Source organism: Leucopleurus acutus, assembly GCF_964270905.1.
Source record: "Leucopleurus acutus genome assembly, chromosome: 5".
NCBI lineage: Eukaryota > Metazoa > Chordata > Mammalia > Artiodactyla > Delphinidae > Leucopleurus > Leucopleurus acutus.
The window spans coordinates 69,020,677-69,046,652 of NC_139147.1; the positions used below are offsets into that span (position 1 = coordinate 69,020,677).

The window sequence follows — 25,976 nt, forward strand, 5'->3', positions numbered from 1 at the left end:
GGTCTTCCTGAGACCTGTCCTCCTCTTTCCTCCCACCTGGATGAGAGCCTCTCTCCTTGCATTCTGCTCTCAGTCTCTCCCTTTCCTCTCACTCCCTCTCTCACCTCTTGGCTGTCCTGGTCAAGTGGGTAAAGAGTCCACAGGAGATGATTCAAGAACTGGGGTGAGAACAGGGGGGGATCCAGCAACTGCTCTTTGCTTTGGGGAGGGGCCTGGAGGGAGCGGGAGTGGGGCCTGGAGCCCTGGGTGGCACTGACCAGGCCTGGGACATCTAAGTTCAAAGCCCTGGGGCAAGGCTGACCTTTCCCACTCTTCGTCGCTTAGGACCTTGGTGTCCTGCGAGTTGTTTCTTTACCACCAGAAGTTAAAATGGTGATCTTGACTCAATTCACTTTTTTCTTCTGTACATTTTCCTTAAACCTTTGTCATCTGCTATTTGCTAACTGGCAAGGAGCAGAATGACTGGTCCCTAGCCTGTCCCCTCCCTCAGACCCCTGGATCTGTCTGCCGACTCAGCTGGACTCCCATGGAGTCTCTCTCTAATCCCTGCTGCTGCAGCTTAAACCCAGTCTGATGCACAGGCCCCCAACGTGGGGATCCTAGTGTCGGCATGGCCCCCCATTCCTCTACCTGGATCTGTGGGAACTCAGTGGACATGCACGCGCACACATACGCGCGCACACACACACACACACACACGGCTTCCTCACCCATCCCTCCCTCAGAGCGGGCAACTCCTGCCTGGGTGCCAGGCTGCCCTTGACCTGAGGAGTGCGCTCAGATGCAGAAGCCAAGATCTCAGATAAAAATAAAGAACTGCTTCAAACTGACTTCTTGTCATCCCTCATTCTCTTCTTCCCACCCTCTGAAGTCTTCTTTCTAGCATTACTGATAGAACACAGGCAGGGCATCCTGAATTAGCCCGTCCCTGCTGTGTGCAGGGGTGGTTGAGGGTGTCTGTCCTCTGAGGCCGGCAGGGTCCCTTGAGATGGAAGCAACACCCCTACCACGGCCTCTGCTCACTCAGCCTGCGTGCTCCCACAGGAAGACTGGAATTAGCAGGGCGGTTCTCAGCACAGAGGGCAAAAAGACCATCACCTGGCACTTGCCAAAAAGCACTGGGATGGTTTCTGAGCGACTGGGCCAGAAGATGTGTTTCAACTGCCTGGGAAATGCAACAGATGCTGGAAGGTGTCTGACAAGCCTTTGCCCACCCAACTCCCCGGGGCTTCCCAGAAAGGGCCAAGAGGCCCCGGAGGCTGTGTTTGGACCTTGAGTCCAGCCAGATGGGTCTGCTTCCAGCCTACACCAGCAAGGTCTGCCAAGGGGGAGGGAAGAAGGGGCTTCACTGCTCTGCTCCAAAGCCAAATCCGGCATGCCAAGAGACGGTGGGGCCCGCGGAGAAAGCCCAGGGCCGGAAGTCAGGCGCTCTGTCTCCTGGTCCAAAGTCAGGGTGAGCCCCCTTCCAACGATTCCTTCTGGGTAACAGGAGGGGCCTGGCCCAGTCCTCACACCCACAGAAGGCCCTAGCCCTGGACAGTGTGGCCCACACACTGCCCTGCCAGCTACTCACCATCCGTTTCATCTCCTTGGACACCTGGTTGCCACCCAGGTGGTTGTAGAAGGGGCGCTCGGCCCCCCAGTGTGGCGGGTTGTGCCCGATCGAGTTGGTTCTCTGGCGATTCATCTTGGCAATCATGGCCTTCTCTTCTTTCTGGGAGAGCAACATAGATGCATCAGCCTGTGGGTAGGGTCCATCAGGCGAGCCCAAGTAGGGCGTTTCTCATTCCTCCCAGGTGCCTGGCCAGGTAGGGGTCAAGGCAGTACCTCCCTCCCTTCTCTGCACAGCCCGGAGCCCTGAGGTCTGCCAAGATCCTAAAGCTCACCCAAGAAATCATCCTAAATCCCTCCGAACGCCCCAACACCAGCCCTGGCTGGGAGCTGGGAGCCTCAGGTGGGAGCAGCAGAACAGGATGACGAGGTTTGTCTTGTTAGAAAGCCAAGGGGCATGGGAACATCTGTCGCTGGCATAGAATTTTAGATGTGGGCAGAGCCTGGGTCTGAAAGTGCTTGGGGGGTGATGGACGGAGAGGAAACATGAGATTCCAATTTCCACCCCAAAACAGGCATGTTCTAGCAGAGCGGGTAGTAGGACAGGCCCTGCAGCTTCTGGGCGTTTGGGTCATTAAAACATGAGGTGCAAGGGCTGACGCGCATTGCACAAATACAGCAACGGGGCCTCAGCCAGCTCTCCATGTGCCAACCACAACCTACCTGTCCATCCATCCAAATGAGCTCGAGGTGGAGGGTTGGAGAGGCCCTGGGGGGACCTGGGTGGCCTTCCCTTCAACTCCCTCCCTGAGCCTGGGAAGGGAGCCGGCCAGATCAGAGGCAGAGGGGAGGGGACACAGCCTGCTTCAGCAGACACTGCTCTGGGTCGGGGCTGGAGGAGTGGGGGGTGTCCTTTTCTGTCTCCATTTCATCTTTTCTGAACCACCTGTCAAGCTAGAAGAATCAAGACCCAGAGAACCCAGGGCAGAGGGTAACCCTTCAGCCTGGGCGGGGCAGGAAGGTGAGGCTAGAGGCGCTATGGGCCCAGCAGACAGGAGGCGTGTGGGAGGGGGCCTGGGAGGATTTCAGTTCATTTATACTCCAGCCAAACAACAAGCAAATGCTTTAAAATGAGTCGATTAAGCCACTAAGTGCTTTCCCCAGAGTCCCTAAATCCTCCCATCCCTCTTTCCGGATGTCTGTGGCAGGGCCTGACACCACTCCCTCAGAGGCACCCCGTAGCCAGGTCCTGTGTGCTGGGATGTGTAGAGGGTGAGGTGTCCCTCTGATGTCCCTCTCAGGGCGGACACTTGCCTCAAAGAGCTCTGCCCACCTTGAAGAATCTACTTTTGCTGTCTCCAAGACTTTCTCTGAACTTTTCTCGCAGCTTAATTTTGTCTTCAGTCTAATTCCTTAGGACAGAAACAGGGAAGCTTTTCTCTATCAAAGGGCTCTGACCAATAGATAAATTCAATTGAAAGATTTATAAGTAAAAGGCATTTTAATTAAGGAAAAATGTAAAATATAAAATGTTCTCGTTTGCTTTAAAAATTAAGAACGTGGAACATGACACTATTAAAAATAGAACACTGATGTCTGCTAATAATTCAGTTTTATATTTTGGCAAGTGTGGGCTGAGACAAAAGAAGGAAGAAGAAAGACTGGAAAGTGCAAAAGGGGAAAAGACAGAGTTTCAAGAAACAGAGGTATATAAGGACAGGCAGAGAGAGAACGAGATCCACCTGGTTTAGGTAACAGACAAGGAACGAGATGGAAATAAAGGACGTGGTATACACAGAGTTCCCTGATGCTTCTTTTCCATCTCGTGGCCTTCTGCTGTATTGTTACTAACCGATCTGAGGTCTGTTGCTTTTTCTGCAACAGAAGCAAAATGAAAACCTCCCCTCTTTGCCACCAGCCTTTACAAAGCCTCTGTAGCTCTCACGTCCTTCCTGAGATGCGGGAACCACGACTGCATAAGAAATTCAGGACTTGCCTCAAGGAAAGAGTAAGAGGAGAAGGAAGCAGCAGGCTAAGCAACATTCCTCCCCAAAGAATGAAACCCTCCCACCCCCCCGCCCCCCACCCCAGCCCTCGGTCCCCGGACCCGCTTCTGGGTGCAGCGCAGGATGAGGAAGGTCTCGATACTGTGCTCTTTGAGGTAGGCATTGCGCTCGCCCCCACCGCCCGGCTCCACTTCGTAGTCGCCGTTCAGGTAGTTGAGTGTGGCCTTGGTGATGTGGATGCGTCTACGGGTAGGGGGGGAAGCAGGGAGAGGAGGGCAGCAGACGTGAATTCAGAACCCCTGCTCCCATGCAGAACCAAACTGTAAGCAACTCAGTCAGCATTCGAATCCCAGGGCCCCAAACTCTGACTCAAATGCTAACCCCTACCTGGATCTCTCAATGGACTGTATCCCTCCAACCTCATCAAGATGGCAAGGTGGGCTCCTCGCCAGCTCGTGTTCACCGAGACCACACCGCATCACATCGGCATCACGTTATTACAGTGATGTAACACATCGGCCTGCTGGGAGAGCACGGCCTCCGGTCTCACAAACTTTGCAAACCTGCTCAGGAGCCAGCAGTGGCTCCTGCTGACTGCAGGACTGCGTCCAAATTCCCCAGCCTGGCATGCACGTCCTTAACACAGGCACTGTTTCTCCCACTGGTTCCTAAAAGGCCATCTGGTCTACTTGCATTCCCTGAAGTACTGTGTTTTCCTCTGCCTGTGCCTGTCCTCAGCCTGGCAGCTCCCCCGACCCTCACCTTCCTCACCTGCCCCCATCCTGCCCCGTCTGCCAGGCCAGCTGACCTTCCACCTCCTGGCTACCCCCGGAATTATCCAGGGGTCCTCCCTCCTCTAGAAGCCTACCCTGACGTCCTGCGTCTCACGACAGGCCGCCAGGTTCTATGTAAATATTTTCTGGGTGAAGACTGGGTGAAGGTTGGGGCCACGCTCCCTACAAGTTGCCATGTGTGGCGTCAGTGCTTGGTTACTAGAGGAATTCCACTTAAATTCTGCCAACCCCAGGGCTGCAGCTACCCGGTCCTGCCCACCCTAGCCCTTTCCCCATGACAGCCACCTGGGTGGGCCGGGCGGGAAGCTGCCCTCACTCACTCACCCCGCCTTGCCTCCAGCCTCCATGTGGTTGGCCAGCGTGACGTCGTTAGACCAGACGTCGAACTGCCACTTCCTGAGGCCAAGGACGCCACAGTGCACTCGCCCGCTGTGGATTCCCACACGCATGTTCACGTTGACACCTGTCACCTCCCGGACCAGCCTAGGGATGGAGTAGGGGTAAAGCCGGAAGGGGGTCAGGGCCAGGCGCAGAGAGGTCAGGGTGCGTGAGAAGGTGCAGGGGTCAAAGAGTCATTTCTCTCCAGGCCAGCCCAAATCCAGAGTCTGAGACTGTGCATCCTGAAGGGCAGGGCTGGGCCCTGGTGCTCAGGGGCTGAGGGTTGTGAGAGGCGCCGCTTCCCAGCTTGCCCGCAAGGTGGCGCAGTGCCTCACACTACGTCCCAGGCCCACTGCTTCTCCCCATTGAGGGCACCTGAGCCAGCACTACCCTCAGTCAATAATTAAGTTGTTCTGAAAATGCAAGTGCACATTAGTGCCGATTTGAGTCGACAGGAAAGTTATAGTCACTCCAAATCCCACTCATGTAATTCTCGGATTTACCCACATTGCTGCTGCTTTGACATTAGCAGGATAATGGAGAAAAAGAGAACATAGGCCCTGCCCAGGAAAGACAGGGGAGCTGGGGCAGGTGCAGGGGACCAGGGGTGCTCCACGTGCTAGAAGACAGCGCCAACCCCGTCACATGCACCACGCACGCATTCCGGGCGGGCCGCCTGTAGGAGGGGGAGCGGGATGGAAGCTCTACAGCTCTGGGTATGCGTCTGGGGCCCGGGGTCTGTGGCAAAGGGAGCCGGTGCTCTGGGGGGAGGGTCACAATGTGCACTTCTTGGGGACCTGGACCTTCCTTGGCTCCCTGGGGATGGACCCACTCAGCCAGCCATGGGGCCGGCAGTCCGACTTGGCCTGGTGGGCAGGACCACCATGTGGGCTCCAGCTCTCACCCCACCCCACCACTGAGAGGCTGACACCTACCACAGGGAATATTTATGTCATCCATCTATTTCTCTTGTCCTGGGATCAACTCTGCAAATACCTCTGCTGGAGCTATGCCTTCCATCCACAGGGCCTCTGGCCTCTGGCTTAGGTTGATATCTCTCATTCTACCTTTTTGGCTTCACTCCAAGGCCACCTTCTTCATGAAGCCTTTCTGGGTCCTCCCAGTGAAATCAACTGCCCCCTCTTGGCCCCTCCCACTGCAGTTTGCCTCTCTTACCTGATGGTGTCCACTGGGCATGCCTGGTATCAGAGCAACGGGAGTCCTGGCCCCTCAACAGGCTCTGTGCTTCCGGGCAAGGGACCCTCTGTCTAGCCCGGGCACACAGGGGCACTCGGCAAACACTGCCGAAAGGAACTGAGCCAAACAGGATGGACCCGGCCACCTTCTGGGCCAGTTACTCTGACCTCTGACCTTGCCCACTGTGGCTTTTCCTTTGCCCCACCCAGTCTACTTCTAAAGCTCCCAGTTTTGGAACCTGGACGCAATCCCTGGCCTACTCCCTTGGCTGACCTGTAAGCTTGGCTTGTCCATGTTGCCTAACGACTGGGGCTCCTTCTGTGGTCAGCAGTGACCAAGCATCAGACAAAGATCCTGGCTGCTACTGCTGGCAGGGAGGATGGACTTTCTTAAACGGGAACACCTGTGTTTGCATCCACCTGCCTAGCGGTATTACCCTGGGGAGCCGTTTAGCCTCTGTGAGCCCAACCTTTCTCATCTGTGAAGACATGGGACTGGTGACTTCTACCCCTGGCTGGGTGGTTGTGAGAAGACATGAGGCCTGGGGTGCAAGGCCCTGCCATGGCACAGGGTACAGCACAGCCGCCAGCCAGTCCTCCTTTCCTGGAGGGGTGACTCCATACCTCCTGCTGCCCTGGAGTCTGCAAAGCCCTCCCTTCTTCCAGGACATGTCCCTCTGTGCAGAGCTTCCCAGGCTGCTGTGAGCACAGGAGCCCGGGAGGAGGCTCAGAGCCTGGAGGTGTGAATCAACCCTCCGGTGTGGCCAGGGTCCTTGGGAGGTGGCTTTGCCCCACTATTTCCCTGCTTCCATCAGTCCAACATGAGTCAGTTACTCGGGATATGGGACAGTCCCCCTGCAGATGGACGGTCCCACTGGAGATGGACAGTGTCCCCACAGGCGGGCAGCCACCCTGGAGACGGGCACTTACGAGATGGCCTCAATCATGTCCATGCCCATCTCCACGCAGCAGTGGGCATGGTCAGCCCTGGCTTCAGGCAGCCCTGAGACGCAGTAATAACAATCTCCCAGGATCTTAATACGTAAACAGTGATTCTCCTGGAAAGCAAATTAATTTTAAAAATTAAAAATAGTAGGAAAGAGAAGTGGGAGGGAAAGAAACAGGAAGCAAACAGATTCACCCCATGCCTGGAATAACTTGCCTTTTAGGGCAGCGAGCACAGACCCAGTGCCGGCATGAGGTGTGGCCCCAGCCTGGGGACAGGCTTATCGGGAGCCGTGGGGGACAGAGGACAGGCTGAGCCGCGCTCGAGAAGCATTCCAGTCACCCCAGGCCCAGGAACTCACTCTTTTGGCCACAGCTGAGGCCCAAGAAGAATACAGCTGGTCCAATGTGGCAGCAAATGGGGCAGACTCGTCAGGGTGAGAGGCCCCAAGCTGAGAGTGAGGGGCCCATCCCACTCCCAGCCCTGCGACACGCTCCGACTCTTGGCCTACGGTTCTACTAACAGTTTTATGACTCTCCTTTTATGAAAAGACTGAAGCAGAAGTGAGATTTAACCAAAGCTCGCCTGACCCCCAGCCTGAGATTTTTATCCAAGACAGTTCTGCTAAGCCAGCAAGCACGTGCGTGCTAAGACAGCCATAGAGCGGAAGCACCCGCCCGCTGCAAGGTCACCCCTCAGGCCGCAACCGATGCATAACTGGGATTGAGATGGACTGTCATTAATCACCAATTCTGAGCTGTCCAAGTCTGCTTCCCAGAGGTTACTTCGTGAAGCTGGTATGCTGGGACCCAAGTATCTGTGTGCCCTGGACTCTCCTTTAAGGCCCTTCCAAAACCCAAGGGCAGAGCATGTCCCCGTTCACCTCGCCCACACTCGGTGATAAAATCAGTGAGGTGTGAGGCCCACCATCAATGCCCTTGGAGGCCCTTGGCACCGTCTCTCATCCATGATCTGCCTGGTGTCCTGTGACGGCCCAGGGGACGTGTCCACCTCTCGGTGGACATTGCAGTAAGTGGGCCCCGACACAGGACTCTCCAAAGGCACAGAGCATCGCTCAGAGCCACAAAGGCTGGGAAAGGACGGCAGAGTATAAACAGGGACTAACGAACGTGTGTCCCTCACCACTCCATGCCCGGGGAGGGGGTCACTTCCAATCTGTCCCAAAGTGGAAGAGTCCTCTTTCCGTAAGTCTCTTGGGTGACACACAGCTGTCTGCAGGCCAGTTGAGATTCAGACTCATTTATTATTTTTTTTATCACTCTGGCCACCCTCATCAGCAACGTGGCTCTGTGGCACCGAATTTGCTCCTCCAAACACAAATTCCACCAATTCAGGGGTCAGGGCAGCATTTCCTGCAGGCCTCACCACCCCTTTCCACCGATGGAGGGCTTGCTCCCTTGTGACCGGTGACACCGAGCATCTCTGAGTGTGTGGCGGGGCTGACGTGAGGCGTGAGGACACGCAGCCACAGCCTGTACGGCCCCGCCTCCCCAGTTCCCGATGGCGGACTCCGCAGCACCCTACCCCAGGCGGCCCAGATCAGGCCACCCTTCCGGCCCCGGCTCGGGCACACGGGGTCCCCAGGGCGGTGGGCAAAAGGTGACTCACTGCAGCCAGCTTGTCGAAGCGGGCGAAGAGCTCGTTGAGGGTCATGACGAGCTCCTGGGCAGTGCACTGGGACGCCAGGCTGGTGAAGCCCTCGATGTCAGCAAACAGGATGCTAGAGAGACAGGGGGCAAGACCCCCGTGAGGAAGGAAGGTCAGGGGGACGCAGCTGGGGCCACCCTCCGCCTTAGGAGGGCTGGCAGCCAGCAAGAGTCCCGGGAGCTCCAAACGGCTGCTGGGGAGGGGAGAGAGCTGACGCTGGTGGTCTCTCCCAGCTGGTAGGGAAGTGCCAGGCCAGCCCTCCTTTCTGTAACTCCCTGCACCCTCGCTCCCACCCAGGAGGAAACGGGGGCTGAGGCGCATGAGGCCGGGGGGCGTACGTCTGCCTGAGGCCATGCAAACAGGGCCTGCTCCCCTCACCCTCAGCCACCTCTCAGGCCTGCCCCCCGTTTGACCCCTGAGCAGCCCCCTCAAGGTAGCTGGGTCCAGGAGAAGGGTCTTTGGTTCACCTTGTCTGCAAAGTGTTTCAGGCCCTAATGGCGGCCGTACAGAGGTCTCACTTCCCAAACCCACACACAGGGAATCCAACCCCAGGCCCTCCATACTGAGGGAGTCCTCTAGAAGAGACAGAATAAAGAGGCCCAGGGAGGAGGGAGAGGAAGACACAGCCAGTAGGCGTCTCTGGAAGCCCCCCAACTCGTCCTGCCGGGTCCTTCGGCCTCATCCCCGGGGCCCTCGGGTGCACCCGCTGGTCCCTGCATCGCACGCTGTGATCTTTCATCTGTTCCCGAGACTGAACGTGTCTTCCTTTTCTTTCCAAACAGACTACGAGAGGTGAGGCCCCAGGGCCAGAATGTGTAAGGGCCCCAAGAGTTTTTTCTTAAAATGGACACAGAAATGCACTAACTCTTGTGGGCTGAGATGCTCCTGGTGGCTGGGCACGGGGGCTGGGGTTTCCGACCTGCCACCTCACTGAGCCCTCCAGGCAGCCCTGAAGGGGGGCCCGGTGGGCCCATCCCAGGATGAGGAGCCTTGGGGAAGAGCCACGGACGGTAGCTTGGGGGCACTTCCCCACGGCCTCTGCTCTCTCCTCTGATCCACGCGGCTCCCGAGGCTCCGGACCGACAGTCTCGCTTCAAATTAGAGTGTAGAACTACACACGCCTTGTCATTTTATTTGGAAAATGTGTGTTCATGCATTAAGCATATCTTTTCATTCTGCTGTCTGACATCTGGGGTCTTCCTGACCTGGGGAGCCTGCCTCTCCCAGGCCAGCCAGTTCCTAGAGATGGTCAACCACTCGCCTTGGAGTCCAGAGCCTCCCACCCCAGTCAGGTTCCCACACCTGGCCCACCACTCCCCTGCCCTAGTCACCCCAGGGACAAGTGCCAGGTAACTCGGACAGTCCTACGCCTCAGAGCCCACCGACATTATTCAAACTAGCCAATCCCAAGCCTGCTTACCCTGCCTCACCCATTCCTTCCTGCAGAAACCTCAACAGAGGCCCTAGCCCACGTTTCCCCTCACGCTGCCTCCTCACTGACCCCTGTGCTTCCCTGTATGGCCCCCCAGCCCATGGCGTAACGCATCCTCTCCTCTCGGGACCTGTAACAAACTATCTTTTCAGTGGCAGCCGTCTCCTGATCTGTTGGCCTCACCATACCTGGATAATAATAACACCTACATTTTAAAATAGTTGGACATTGTTCTAAGCACTTTACATGTATGAACTCATTTAAGCCTCACAACCACCCTTTGAGGTTGGAATCCTTTTCGAGGTAAGAAAACTGAGGCACAGAGAGGTCGAGTCACCTGCCCAAGGCCACACAGGCTCGTGTGGGTCCACAATCCAGGAGTTAAGCCAATAAGTACTATGCTGTCTGTTGGCCCCATAGTCATCTTAAATGAGTAAAAGCACAGTTCACTGGTCTGGCATTGTCTACGGGGCAGAGGGAGGGGGAGGGACAGGTGTGGGCTGCCGTAGGCGGGCAAGTACAGGACTCCATCGTGAGGGGACACGCTCTGCACCAGCTTACACGAGGGGAAGTGGGAGCGCATCTCGGGGCTTGGGCTAGGCAAGTACAAGAAAAGTACAGGAGGGCAGCCCCCAGGCCCCGAGCCCAGTGCTGTTTCCTGGTTCCGAGGCTCCTCTGGCCATCCTGACCCCAGTTCAGACCAGCAGACAAGTGCAGGAGGAAAGCCAAAGAGGGTGGGAGAAATGGGGGAGCTGGCAAGAGAGGAGACAAGTGAGGGGGACGGAAGGAAAGGTAAGGAGGAGGAGCAGAGAGGAGAGACTGTCAGCCCCCAGGACTCAGAAACCAGACAAGCAGCTCCAGAGTGGCAGCCACAGGGCCGGGGCTCAGAAGATGAAAGGGAGCCAGAGCCCCCATCAGGCTTTTGTTTTGTTTTGTTTTGTTTTTGTTTTTTTTTTGCGGTACGCGGGCCTCTCCCTGCTGTGGCCTCTCCCGCTGCGGAGCACAGGCTCCGGACGCGCAGGCTCAGTGGCCATGGCTCACGGGTACAGCCGCTCTGTGACATGTGGGATCTTCCCGGACCGGGGCACGAGCCCGTGTCCCCCATATCGGCAGGCGGACTCTCAACCACTGCGCCACCAGGGAAGCCCCCCCCCATCAGGCTTTGAGGCCTGGTGTCTGGCAGACAGGCTCAGCACCCCGCCCGGGGGAGTCTGTGGGCATCCACACTGGTGAGAGAGAAGCACGTGAAGGGAAGCGGCCATGCTCCAGACGCTGACTCCGGCTCCCCAAGGACGTTCAGACCCCTAGCCCAGCCCACCAGCCACCTCCCTGGCTCTCAGTCTCTCAGAAGCCCCATCCCACCCGGGAAGAAGGGAAAGGTCTCTCCTGGTCTACGTGAAAGCACCATGACACAGTTGTTCTGGAAATTCTTCTTTAACTTAGATAATCAAAGCCAAGGGGAGTTGGGGTCAAGACAGCTGCTCCGGAGTCAAGAACACCTTTAATAAGTGTCAGTATTTCGAATGCAAAGCCGCAGGCACCAGGCCCAGCAGCTGTTCCACACTGGGTCCCAGGCTACAGAGCAGAAGCCTGGCTTTGGGGGCTGATGAGACCCCCCCCCCCATGGTGGGAAGGAAAAAAATCTCCAAACCCGGCAGAGGCAGGAACGCTACTGGGCAGGGTGACCCGCAGCACCAAGCCAGGGAGAAGAGGGCAGGAGGAAAAGCATGGGCCGCTCCTAGAAGCACTAGGCAGACGTGTGTGGACCAGGGCTCGGGGGCCTCGCTTCACTGAGCCCTGCAGCTGCTTGAGCTCACCTAGCCACTCAGCCAGGATGGCCTCTGCCTGCCACGTGTGGACATGGGCAGGCCTGCAACCCTTCTCCTTCTCCACAGGGACCTGTCTGGGCCTAGGAGAGCACTTTCTCCACTGCAGCTTTCATCTGCTAGACCAGTGGTTCTCAGAGCTGGTGTCCATCAGAATCCCCCTGGAGCTTTTATATGGAGAAGTCCCGGAGCCCCATCCCCAGAGATTCGGACTTCATTGGCCTAGGGTGGGGCTCTGCTATTGATTGGTTTTGTTCTGTTCTGTTCTGTTTTGTTTTGTTTTATTGTAATCTTCCCTGGTGACTCTAATACGCAGCCAGGGTTGAGAACCAAGGTACTGGTTTAAATGTCACCTTCTCAAGGCTTCCTCCACCCTATTTAAATCTACAACCCTTCCCATATGTCTAAGTCCCTCATCTACTGTATTTTTCTCCATTGCACTTTTCACCATTTAATATATTATTTATTATTGTTGTTGTTATTTATTATCACGCTCCTGTCTGCCTCTCCCCACTAGAATGTGGTCTTTGAAGGAGGGATTTTTTGTTGTTCTTTTGTTTTTGGCTGCATTGGGTCTTCGTTGCTGTGCACGGGCTTTCTCTAGTTGCGGCGAGCGGAGGCTACTCTTCGTTGTGCTACTCTTCATTGCGGTGCGTAGGCTTCTCATCGCGGCGGCTTCTCGTTGCGGAGCACAGATTCTAGGCACGCGGGCTTCAGTAGTTGTGGCATATGGGCTCAACAGTTGTGGATTGCGGGCTCTAGAGCGCAGGTTCAGTAGTTGTGGCTCCGCAGCATGTGGGATCTTCCCGGACCAGGGCTTGAACCCGTGTCCCCTGCATTGGCAGGCAGATTCTTAACCACTGCGCCACCAGGGAAGTCCTGAAGTAGGGATTTAGTCTATTTCTTTCAATACCACATCCCGGCCCCTAGTACAATGTCTGGCACACAGAGGAACTGCTCAATACACAGCACAGAGTAGGTGCCTGTTAGTTTCCCAGGGCTGCTATAGCAAAGTACCACAAGCTGGGCCGCTTAAGACAACAGAAATTTATTCTGTCCCAGTCCTGGAGGCTGGAAGTCTGAAGTCAAGGTGTTGGCAGAGCCACGCTCCTCTGCGACTCTGGGTAGAACCCCTCCTTTCTTCTTCCCGCCTCCAGTGGTGGCTGTCAATCCTAGTGCTCCTCACCTTGCAGCTGTGTCACTCCAACCTGTCTCTGTCCTCATAAGGCGCTGTCCATATATTTTTCCTGAATATATCTGTGTCTTTGCATGGCATTTTCCTCTTCCTATAAGGACACCACTTATATTGGATTAGGGGCCCACCCTCTCCAGCATGACCTCATCTTAACTTGATTTCATCCACAAAGACCCTATTTCCAAATAAGGTCACATTCACAGATACGAGGGGTTAGCACTTCAATGTATCTTTTAGGAGGGCACAATGTATCTTTTAGGAGGGCACAGTTCAACGCACACAGTGTCTAATATATATTTGTTGAATGGAAGAGAATATTCATAGTGTAAAGCAAGGAAGAGGCAGGACCAGTAACTCTAGTAGCTCTTCCTTCTACCCCACTGGGCCTCTTGAGGTCCCAAGCACGTTATCTGAGACACGAGTGTGGGGAGCCCCGGGCCTGGCACCCAGCAGATATCCAGCAGTGTTCACGGAACAAACGGTAGAATAGTGATGGAGGCCAGGCATCTTCCTGGTCTGTGCCAGAGGACATCGGAAACGACATCCGTGTGGACAGGACCTCCAGGTGCCTTAGAAAGCCTGACCCTCCGGGACTTCCCTGGTGGTGCAGTGGTTAAGAATCTGCCTGCCAAAGAAGGGGACATGGGTTCGAACCCTGGTCCGGGAAGATCCCACATGCCGCAGAGCAACTAAGCCTGTGGGCCACAACTAATGAGCCTGCGCTCTAGAGCGCTTGAGCCACAACTACTGAGCCTGCGTGCCACAACCACTGAAGCCCACGCGCCTAGAGCCCATGCTCCACAGCAAGAGAAGCCACTGCAACGAGAAGCCCGCGCACTGCAACGGAGAGTAGCTCCCGCTCGCCACAACTAGAGAAAGCCCGCGCACAGCAACGAAGACCCAGTGCAGCCAAAAAATAAATAAATTAATTAAAATTTAAAAAGAAAACAAAAAGAAAGGCGGACCCTCCCTCCAATCTGCTGGGACCTATTCTTCTGTAAAAGAAGTTCTTTCGACAGCTACTGAGGAATCAGGGAGGGGCAGGTTGCTGGTTCCCTTCCTTCAGGTGGTGTGACAGCGACCAGCAGCCAGGGAGGAGGTTGCTCCAAGCAAGGCTTCTAGCTGGTGCGGAGCTGGGACAGGTCCCACGTCTGAGCCCTGCAGCCTCTGCTCCACGCTGGTGGAGACTCTGCCACCTCCACATTCCCCCACCTCCTGTCACAGGCAAAGTCACACTCCCCTGCCTCCTCGGGGGAGGATTCTGCTTCGTGTCTGTCACTTCTGGAGGCTCCTCTGTTTTACGAGGCTTACCCAACGGCAGGCTGTCTGTTCTGCTGGCCAACATTGCCTGATCCGCTCCTTGGTAATTCCGAAGGCCATTTTACAACAGCGCGGGGCCCAGACACGTGGCAAGGTACTAATTCGTCGATTAGCTCCCACTTGAGAGCTTGTCTTGGCAACGTGATCAGGCCCTCGTGGTGGGTCTGCGGAAGCTGGGTAGGCCCGCTCCGGCTGTGCGCTCCTCCCTAATTGCCTGCCGTCCATCACTCATGGTCGCCTGCATTCTGTTCCAGAGGCAGGAGCAGGCAGGCTCTTCATCCCAATTACCACAACAGGCCCTTCAGCTCTGTCACAGCTTCAGCTCAGCCTTCCCACGTGCAGTTTTGGTTGCTCCCTCTCACTGCCAACAGGCTCTAGGACTTATGGAACTGCCGGCATCTGATCCCGTTCCTGTGCAGAAGCCACATTCCATAGCATCTCTGAACAGCCAGGAGCTAGGGGCCTGGGCGGGCAGCAGCATGAGAACCCACCCGTCTGAACTCCAGCACTCCCTGCCTGGCACAGAGAGGGAACTTGAGAAATGCCAAGAAGAAAGCCATCCGTCCAGGTGGGCCCAGGAAGAGCAGGGGCCTGGGGAAACAGAGGTCATGGGGTGGGGGCCGGGAAGGGAGCATGGCAAGGTCTCAGCCCAACTCCTGGGACTGTGGGCCCAGAGGCAGCGGAAGGTTCTGGGGAAGCAGGGCAGGAAGTGCCCTGGAGGCCCCCAGTGTGTAGCTCGGGGAAGCCCAGCCACAAGCCAGGGGTCTCTTCCGGACCAAGAGGGCTGCCCCCTCAGCATCGCTCCATTTGCTCCAAGCCCTACCACCCAGAAAGCCACCCAGGTCCAGGCCCCTTGTAAGATAAAGCAGGGTCAATGGGCCTCTGCCATGCCCTAGGTGAGCAACACAATCAGGTGTGGTCCTATTACCACCCAGCTGAGAATGGGCTCCAGATGGCTGGGCATTTTCTGAGGGGCGGTGGAAAACGATCAGCGGGGCATCTGAACTGGGAGCAGCCAGAGGACCATCTGAGGACCCAGGCTGCGAGAGGCAAAGGGGGAAAGCCAGCGAGAGGATGCTGAACACACTGGGTGTTGGTACACATCCACCTACAGGGAGAATCTGCCCTGGGACAGCCGTGCCCTCCCCACTCCCACAGAGACGGGACACCTTCCTTCAGGAAGCAGAGGGTTCTGTGACAAGCCTGACCACCAGGACCAGGTCCAGGGGGTCTGGGATCAAGGTATGTCCCGGGATCCCCACTGCCGGCCTCAGGGCCTCCTGCCGACCCCATTCCAACGCCCCAGCGCCTCGCTCTTATTTCTGCCCACCAAATCCTACTCCCCCCACCCAGACAATGAAGCCTCCACGGCACTTGCAGGCTTTCAGTTTCCAGAGTCTGGGGAAATGCTTCCTAAAGGAGAAACACTGAAGGGAGGGGAACTGCCCCAGAACCAAGCCGCAGTCGGGACCTCTCAGTGGTGAGAAGATGGGTGCTTTTGATTTTCTTCTCATGCTGCTCTTATTTTCCACTTTTTCTATAAAGAACCTACATCCTTTGTATAATAAAAGTGTTAATTTTTAAAAGATGGAAAATAAATCACATTCTTCTTTCAGGCCTTCTGAAAGAAGATTCTAACCCTTCCATCTTCACAATGCCTTCTTTGACTCACCCTGTCCAGAATCAGCCTTCTTAGGTCTGAATTCTTATTAGAATCAAAGCACAACTGATTCCAGCTGTTTCCAAGACAGCCTGACATGTTTAACTGGTCAGTGACCCTGTGCCCCAACTTCTCTCTCTTCTAGTTTCCCCCAGGGCCCCCCATTTTGAGTCCAGAACAGTGCTGGCTCCATTCCCCACTGATCCCCATTCTGTGTCCCAGGACAAACTCAGGTCTGTTGTCAAGACCCAATCCCAGGCAAGGATGCGAAGAAACTGGAACCTTCGTGCACTGCTGGTGCAGAGGTAAAATCGTGAACCACCATGGAAAACAGTATGGGGCTCTTCAAAAAGTCAGAAATAGAATTACCATATGATATAGCAATTTCACCTCTAGGCATATACCCCAAAGTTTGAAAGCAGGGACTCAAGGAGATATTTGTACACCCATGTTCATAGCAGCACTGTTCACAATAGCCAAGAGATGGAAGAAACCCAAGTGTCCATCTACGGATGCACAGATAAACAAAATGTGGTGAATACATACAACGGAATATCATTCAGCCTTAAAAAAGTAGCCTTAAAAAAGTAAGGAAAACAGGATACATTCTATAACATGAGTGAACCTTGAAGACATTTAGTGAAATAAGCAAGACACGAAAGGACACATACTGGATGATCCCATTTAAATGTGGTACCTGGAAGTAGCCAAATACATAGAAAGTGGAATGGTGGTTGCCAGGGGCTGGGGGAAGTTGAGGAATGGGGAGTTAGTATTTAATGAGTAAAGAGTTTCAGTTCTGCAAGATGAAAAGACTTCTGGAGACGGATGGTGGTGATGGCTGCACAACAATGTGAATGTTCTTAATACCACTGAACTGCACCCTTAAAATGGTTAAAATGGCACATTTTATACTATGTATATTTTACCACAACAAAAATAATTAATTAATTGATTGACTGATTGAAAGAAAAGACCCAACCCCAGTGGCTCCAGCTGGGTCGTCAGCCACGTTCCCAGAGCAGCAGGCTCAGCCCTACCTCACTGGTGAGGGCTGGATATTCCTTAAGGGGCAAGCATGGTGTCTTTTCCATCTCCTCTTGAGTCATGTCTGGCACACAGTAGCAGCTCAATAAATGTTTGTGGAATGAATGAGAGGATAATATAAGACCACTTATATCTGTAATTGATACAGAAGATGACAAGAAAAGAATACTTTTCTTAATATCAAGCTGGAGACAGGAAAGCTGCATGTTTGTGGGCCACACCTCTCGTCCATCCGCTGGCTGGGGACACGGGGAGGTAAACATTTTCAATCTCTGCCCACAGGGTGCACAATCGCCCACGGGTATCAGAGCATCGCAGACGTTGCGGAGTGGTCATTATAATTCAGAACCACGCTGTAGCTGAGCCAGACGCCCGGAGTGACCTGGGGACGCAGCCAAGCCCTTGAAGGAGACAGGAGAGGAGCCGATAACCTTAAAAGGGGGAGGTTGGGGAGAGACAGGGAAAGAAGGGAAGGGCGGGGGAAGGGCAGCCCTCCCCAGACCCTGCTACACCCACCCTGTGTAGGGCGAAGGTGTAACCTCATTTCCACCCCCGGGACAGCAGCTCCTCTGCCAGGCCCCCAGCTCCAGCCCCACAGGGCTCCTGGGTCTCTGAGAATGAGGCTCTCATTCAAGCCAGTGAGTCAAGACTGCACCCCGCCCCGCCCCGGCACTCCTTCAGCAGAGGACCAGCGCCCCCTGGAGGAGGTGGCCTTCTCTCCACCCCCACAGAGAGCAGAGTCAGGAATGATCCCACCATTTGCAACCTGTAAAACCTAAGGGCTCCAGCGTACTGGCCAATCAGGTACAGGTCTTTCTCATCCAGCAGGGACCCTTGCGGAAGCAGGGGACCCTTCAGTACCCTCTCAGGCCTGGCTGGGTGTTCCCTTCCTCCTGAAACCTCTGGGGTTACCTGACCTTGACTCTCACCTGGTAGCCTGCCCAGGAGCCTGCTCTGCTTCCGCAGGGCACACAGTGTGCAGCCACCTCCTGGGCCTGGTGCTTTCCACACTGAACGCTGTAGCTGCCCTACCCTTCCAGCACCCCTGCAAGAAGCCCCAGGGCCCCCCTCCTACAGGCTCTGCTCCTCAGTGACTGAGGTGGGTTGTCTAGCACTGTATTCCGTCAGAATGCCAAGTCCATGTCGCCAGGTCACTACCCCGACTCCCCGTGTGATGCATCCCCAATTTACTAATTAACCTGTTGTTTGTGTGTCCTCCCAAACAGAAGAGGAGCTTCCCCATGACAGAGACAGTGTCCCCCCCCCCCCCATTGCCAGCACGGTCCTGCCTCTGGCTAAGCGTCTGAGAGCACAGCTGGTGATTCCCAGCGATGGAGGTAGAAACCTCTGCTGAATGGATGAATGGAAGGACATCACCATTCCCATGTCACAGATGAGGAAACCGAGGCTTAGACTAGGCGACCTGCCCAAGTGCCCACAGCTACTAAGTGGCAGAGCGGGGAGTGAACTAGCCTGCTCAACACAGACACTCATCTTCCTCCACAATGGTGACCTCTTGGCAGGGGTAACCCAGTGGCACCTGGGTTCTGGCTGCATCAGTACCTTTACTCTGCTCCCTCATGTGGTACGTTCTCTGGGTGTCCCTTCCTCCAACCCCCATCTCCCTCCCCTCAGAGCAGAGCACCAGGAGCCCCCAGCCCAGAACAGCCTCCGCTGACATGTCCCGGAGGCCCCTGTCCCAGGAGTAGGGACAGCACGGCCCTCCTCTCACCCTGGCGCTGTGGCTGCAGCAGGGCCAGATGTCTGGGGGGAGGGCAGCGTAGGCAGGAGGGCTCTCAAGTCACAGGTCTGAATCCAGCCATGGCCCCAGCCCCAACTGAGCTGTCCAGCAAGGGGGGCTGAAACATCTCCACCCGACACATCAGACAGGAGAGGCATCTGGGGGGCTCCACGGGGGTCTTGCGGGTTCCTTGGCCTCTGGCCTGCCTCAACCCACAGCCAGTGGTGGCCCAGCACCAGAGCATCCAACAGGCCCCCCGGAATCCTGAGAATTGTATACTGTGCAATGATCCTCCTTGGGGCCTGGGGAGAATGAGGCCACGGAAAGTGATGGGCACCTGTCTGTCCCCCTTCCCTGCCCAGGCCAAACTCTCTGGCCACCCATTAGTCTCTTCTCTCCCTTAGATCCAGGCCCATACTGTCACACCTCAGAGTTGATTTATTTTTCTTGTGGCCTTGCTCTCAGTGGGGTTAGAGAACAGCATGTCATCACCCTGTCTAAATATTACAACTCCACAGAGAATTGACGAATGTGACTCATCACCCTTCCACTCCAGACTGAGAATCCCCAGGCCTTTCTTTGCTGATAGGAGTGTGGTAATAATCATAATAATAACAGTAACAATAGCTGCTCCCAATTAGTGAACACTTGTTCTGTGCCAGATATTGTGCTACGCGCTTTCCTCATATTATTTCATTTACTGTTTTTCTTTTAAATAAATTGATTTATTTTATTTTTGGCTGCGTTGGGTCTTCATTGCTGCGCACGGGCTTTCTCTAGTTGCGGTAAGTGGGGGCTACTCTTCGTTGAGAAGCACAGGCTCTAGGTGCACAGGCTAGCGGGTTCTAGAGCGCAGGCTCAGTAGTTGTGGCGCACGGGCTTAGTTGCTGCGTGGCATGTGGGATCTTCCTGGACCAGGGCTCGAACGTATGTCCACTGCATGGGCAGGCGGATTCTTAAGCACTGCGCCACCAGGGAAACCCTTCATTTCCTCTTTAACAAACCCTGTTAAGTAGGTACTTTTCCTATGCTATTATGCAGACGAGGAAACAGGTTCAGAGTGGCTCAATGCCTGTAACTTGCCCTGGCCACACAGCAGAGCCAGAATGACATGAAGGGCGGCCTTGCCTAGGGCCCCAGGGCTAACCACTGGACCCTGAGCCAAGCCCCAAAGTGCATTTCTACACTGTGATGTCATCCCTCCACCTACTACTCAACCCCCAACCCAAGCCAAAGGTTCAGCCCAAAACCAGAGACCAGAGCAAGCAATGTGTTTCCACCAAGAGCAGCACGCGGAGGCTGATGAAACAGGGAAGGGGCCCCAGCGGGATATTTGCATATGATTGCTTGCGGCTGGCCTCTGATGTGTACCAGCCACCCCTAGTCCTGGCAATTTCAGAGCCAGAATTATGTCTGTCCCCGTGAAAATGATGGCGTCTTAGCTCTTCTGTCCTTTCATCTCTTTCCTGATTGCGCTTATTGATCCTGAGTGCATTCTAGAACAGACCATCCCCACCCCCCATGGCTGGGTCTGATTCTGATTCTTGCCGTGCCGATGCTCTAGCCACTCTTGTGATTCTTGTATTGACCCGAAGTCACAGCCTTTGTGGGAGTGGAGGGGTGAGGGGGTGTCACCCAGAGGGTGGGCCACTCCGCAGGGCAGTCACTGCGGAAGAGGCCTGAGTCAGCCTCTCTGACCAAACCCTTTTGCTGGAGGGCTGTGGGCCCAAGAGCCAGCACCAGAGGGACGGGAAGTGAGACGAAGCCCCCCCATTTGGGAGGACAGAGGGGTGAGAGGGCAAGGTACTGGACAGAGATGCAGAGGAGGCCAGACGTGGCAGCCGTGCCAGCCAAGCCAGCCTGAGAACCTGTGCCTTGAACGCCAGACGGTTCCTGAGTGGTGAACTTTCTGGATTTCCTTTGGGCTCCACTTTTTAGTTTAGTAAATCTGCTGAAAGCTCTGCTGTGCTAAGAGCAGTCAAGGAAAGCACCTTCTGTCCATGCTCTGCCTGGAACAGAGCCATGCCAGGGCCAGCGGCGTGGTGAAGACGGGACCAAGAGAGAAAATTACAAAGGGCGGAGCTCAGGGGTTTGTATGTGCTGGGACCACTTGGCGGGTCACTCCTTCCCACCTGAACTTTGGACCTCTGGGACTTGTTCTGATAAATAAGGCTGTTTCTTTACAGGTCCTAAGGTGGGGCCCCCCAGATTTGAGGGGCAGCCAGCAGACAGGAAAGGCCCCGTGGCTCCTGAGTCACAGACACGCAGGTGGGAAGCCAAACCTCTCTCCTCCTCTCCTCTGAGTCTCCTCTTCCCTGAGGGCTCCTCAAGCCTCCTTCCGACAGAGTCATCCACAAACCCCTTCTGCTGGCGTATGAAATAAATCTGTCAAGTAGTCAGACCAGGTAAAAACTCCAATAGCAAGAAGCTTTCTGGGGGCGATTCCCTCACTTAACCAGTCATGGATCTTGGACAAGTTAATCTCTGTGCCTGTTTATTCACCTGTTAAAAGGAGATAATAATAGTACCAACCTCTTATATTTGTTGTGGGGATGAAGCGAATATATAAAAGCGCTTAGAACAGTGCTTGGGTTAAAGAAAGCTCTATACAAGCATTAACTATTGCTAGTGATTATTCCACCATGTGAGGACAGAGGCAGATGTGACGAGCCGAGGACGGAGACCTCGCATCAGCACCACCTACCGAGGCCTGGACCCCACCTCCCTCTTGAGGTGAGCCCGCAGCCCCTCGGGACACCTCCTCGGCATGGAGACTCGGCCAGGACAGCTTTCTTCCTGAGAGTCCGAGGCTGCTGCTGGCCACACTCTCCCTGCCTGACAGTGGAGTGTGGGTGGGCGTCATGGGGCTGGGATACTCTGAAAACTGAGGACAAATATATTGTCCAGGTACTATTTTCTCCCAAAGGCTTCAAATCTGTCTTGGGAGTTGGATGGAGGACACACGGGCAGAATCGGCAGTGTCGGATTCCGGGGCACCCTGGGGACTGGGCAGCTCTGTCCACTCTGCAAGACAACACATGCCCTCCCCACTCCTGCTGCCATCAGCCTCACCTCGAATGTGTGTATTTGTGTGTGCGTGCACGTGCACCCACGCACAATAATTTGTATTACTCTCTTTAACCCAAACTTGAAAATTCAGCCCAAACCTCCAAAATGTCCTCTTTACACCAACCTTAGAGGACTCATGGGTCCTAGGAAAACTCGCCCAGGGAGGAAGCAACCCTCTCGAAGGCAAACGCAGCAGCTCCTTTTCTGGGCATGTGGGAGAATTAGCAGGCTCTCCAGGAAGCCATGCTGGATGAAGGCCACTGTATCGCTTCATGTCCCCATGGAACACAGAGGCAGATTTTGCACTCTGTTAATCTACATCTGTTTGCTTGTCCCTGCTGTCAGAGCTTCCGTCTAGGGAAGCCACAAACACGCACTAAAAGGAGCGTGGGCTTCAAGGTGGGCCGACCTGGGCACACACCGCTTTACCACTCCTGGCTGAGTGACCTCGGCCGGGGTTCTTAGCCCTTCTGAGCTCAATCTCTAAACAAGGGATGTTAATAAGGGTCCCCACCCTGCAGGGTTGTCAGCCTCCTGACAGGATTAGCAGCGAGGTGGATAATGCCTGGTACAGTGCCTGACACACACTGGCTTAGAAGGCATAGAGGCTGCTGGATGGTGGTGAAGATTGAGACAATGATGGTGACATGTGGGTCCCAAGTCTGTACTTTCTGTCTCCCTTGTTAGGCTAGGAGTTTCCCCAAGAGCTGGTGGTGTTGCTTTCTCCTTCCTCCTCCTTGCTGCAGCCTCACCTCCTCCCCACCAATACTAATTCACTTAACAGACCTAGAGGGGCAGGGCTGGGGTGCCCCGGACAACACACGTTCCAAAGCCACCAGACCACCCCGTTGGGCGGTGCCCTCGTGAAGGGGAGGGAAGGGACATGTCACGTCTTTTGGGGTTCAGTCTTCCCACCCTGCCTTTGCCCCCCAGCCTCACCCCTACCTCACGTTGTCATGTTTCTGGATGTAAATTTTATGGAACATCATATCCTCCTGTTTGGCATTGATGTCTGCTTTCATCTCCATGGCAACGTGACGGGGAAGGACAGACAGCAGGAGTCGCTCCTGGGGAGGGAAGCAGATGCTTTCATCACAGCTCCTCCCCCTGCCTGGCAGTCCCCTCCCCTCCCCAGGCTTCACTCCTCCCCACCTGAGCCCCCACCCACAGGGCCCTGGAAAACTTTTCAGGCTCTCCGGAAACTCATGGAGCTAACGCTTGTCTGTGCTGGGTGTGGAGTCATGCCCCAGGGCTACCTGGCCCCCATCTCCCTGAGACAGCTCCTGGTTCTTCCGCGTACCTGGGGAAAAGTACTCCTGGTGAATCTGTAGTACCAGGCACCTGGGGGCAGAATCCTGGGTGTCACCTGAGACTTTGGGCAAATGACTGAACTTCTCTGAGCCTCCAGTTCCTTATCTATAAATAGGGAAGGGGTTTTTGGGAGCTCTCGATGAGATTCGTTCAGTCACCAAATATTCACTGAGCACCGCCCATGTTCCTGGCGTCATGCCGGGTGCCAGGAGTGATAACCGTGAACAAGACGGGCAAAGTTCCTCCTTCACAAATTCCCAGTCTTGTGGGGCTACAGGTACTACAGGGCACTGAGCAGGGTGACCTGACGCAGGCTGGGGAGAAGCAGGGTGGTCACAGAAGGCTTCGTGGGCACCAGAGGATGACCTGTGAAGGAGGGGGCTCCATTTCGACGTAGGGGATGGTGGTCCAGGAGGATGGGAAAGCTTGCCGACTTTGAGAAACCAAGAAATTAAGACCGGCTGAAGGGGAGGTTGGAGAAAAGCCAGGAGAGGGGCCAGGGCCACCCTGTGACGTTGGGTAGGGTCACGGCAGCCCTTGATGGGGTCTGGACTTGGCCCCCTTTCTGTGTTCTCCTCCGGAGCCTGCCTGCTCCAAGAGGTCCAACCTCTACCTGCACCCTCTGTAGCCCCCTCCCCACACCAGGAGCTCTGCCAGGCTCGCTCACGAATCCTCTCATCTGGAGCCTTTCCTCCTGGCGGTCTCCAGCCATCCTCATTCTCTCTCCACTCCTTCAGCACCGGAAGCTGGGCCGCTCTCTCACGTGGCCCTAAGACTCTTCTGCGGCTCCCCTCCCTCCTCCTGGCCTCTGGGAGCAAGGTTTCCATCAGCGCCTCCTCTGCTCACCTCCCACACCCACTGCCTCGGCCGGCTGCCCGCCTTATGTCTTGCCACCAGCAGATGACATCATGCCCACACCATGCTCACCATGCCCCCGATGGTCCTTCTTCTCAAGTTCCCTGCCTTTGTCCATGGCACCCCGGTCCTCCTGATCACGAAGGTCAAGGCCTTGCTCCTCAACTAGAATCACCATCCTCAAGTACTGCTGCTAACCTACCTGAGGCTCAGCCCTCTCCCAGGAGGAGGGTCCTGGCTCCAGCTTCCAGCATCCCCTTGCCACCCTGGGCCTTCTTACAGACCCCCTGATCACTCTGCATTTCAATGTCAATGGTCTGTTACTGGGGTCTCCCTGAGGGTGCGAACTGCGTCTTGTTCAGCTCCAGAGCTGACAGCCTTATGCTTAGGAAACTCTAGTGGACTAGTGAGGAATGGTGCTCTCTGTGGGCTGGTCTGGCCACCCCAGACATCAGTGCACACGGCCATTAAAGGCCGTTTCATATTTACTGAACTCTCAGTGAACAGCTGCTGGTGATAAAAATATCAATACAAGCTAAAGGACAATTCTGTGGAAATACAGGATGACTGGGAGAAAGTGTGCTACAAATTGTATAGATTCATGAGAGACCTTCCTACATTTATAACTAGCTCTGGGGCTGAGGGCCAGCACGAGTGGGCAGGGGCTGGCTGGGGAACAGTGCTGAGTCCCCTCGTCAAGGGGCACCTGGGAGCATCCTCAGATCTAAGAGCATCCTTTCCTGCAGAGGGCAGGGGAGGCTTGACTCTGGGCCCCGGCTCGGTGAGGAGTGCCTGTCCCCTGGAAGCATGCCTCCCCTCCCCAGTACCTTGGCCTGAAACATGGTATGGCAAACATATTTTCTCCCCCAAATCCCTGTGGAATTTCTGGAATGTCCAGCCTGGCCAGGGCCAGTGCAAGTGAACTGTGAGGCACTGTAAATGCTAATTTTTTTTTTTTTTTTTTTTTTTGCAGTACGTGGGCCTCTCACTGTTGTGGCCTCTCCCGTTGCAGAGCACAGCCTCCGGATGCGCAGGCTCAGCGGCCATGGCTCACAGGCCCAGCCGCTCCGCGGCATGTGGGATCTTCCCGGACCGGGGCACGAACCCGTGTCCCCTGCATCGGCAGGCGGACTCTCAACCACTGCGCCACCAGGGAAGCCCTGTAAATGCTAATTTTACTGGAGAAGGGACAGGACCCAGGAGTGAGGGGGAACATTCCCTAATCCAGAGGGGAAGGAAGGTATCCTGATCTCACGTGAGAGATGCTGGGGTCTGGAACAGGGATGAGAGGGGGGCTTTTGAGGCAGGTAGGAGCTTGGGGGTGAGCAGGGTGCAGAGAGGTAAGGGAAGCTTGTCAAGAAGAGACAGTGGGAAGACTCAGGGACACCCCTGGGAACAGGTTTCATTCAAGAGGCTCGACCTGGAGCCCAGATGGGGCTAAGAGAGCACATGGGAAGGCCAGGCCTCAGACTGGACTGCCTGAGCTGGGGACTTAGCCAGGCACAGCGGCCGGGCGCGGGGCTGGAAGGGAAGCAGGGGCAGATGGTGACTGGGGGAGGGCCTGGAGAGGCTCAGCAGAGCTCTGCCCCCGGCTCAGCCATCTGGATGTCACCAGCCGTGGGCTGAATCCAGACAGAGGCAGAGAGGCCCTCACACTGTGGCAAACTCTGTGCTCGTGGGGTGTTCACAGCACACACGCCGTGCTGGGCGGGAGGGCACAGATGACTACTGCCGTCCAGGCCTCCGGTTCCCTGTCCTCACGATTGAAGGCAGACCTCCGTGTTTACACCTGTCGTCAGCCGACACGGTGTGCAGCACAGAAGAGGACTCCTCCTCCAGTGTTCGTGCAGGGTTTGGCAAGACACGAACCTAAGAAGAGAGGGAGGCCCCTCCGCTTTGGAGTAACCTTATCTCTGAGAGCCGGGACGAGTCCAAGCCCAGTGGGAGCCCCAGCACCCTGCTGACCTGCCCACTCTCCCCC

At 55.5% G+C, this 25,976-nt stretch overlaps 1 protein-coding gene across 1 annotated transcript in view; it reads right to left on the reverse strand.

Moving 5' to 3' along the window:
- The window catches only part of ADCY5 (adenylate cyclase 5), a gene marked incomplete at both ends in the record, with an annotated part of 154,628 nt that overhangs the window by 41,717 nt on the left and 86,935 nt on the right, over positions 1-25,976 (reverse strand). Inside the window, 6 exons of the mRNA XM_082839585.1 lie at positions 1,574-1,714; positions 3,659-3,800; positions 4,676-4,834; positions 6,856-6,983; positions 8,501-8,612; positions 22,775-22,896. Of these exons, the coding sequence (XP_082695711.1) occupies positions 1,574-1,714; positions 3,659-3,800; positions 4,676-4,834; positions 6,856-6,983; positions 8,501-8,612; positions 22,775-22,896 (804 nt within the window). The remainder of the gene's footprint in view (positions 1-1,573; positions 1,715-3,658; positions 3,801-4,675; positions 4,835-6,855; positions 6,984-8,500; positions 8,613-22,774; positions 22,897-25,976) is intronic.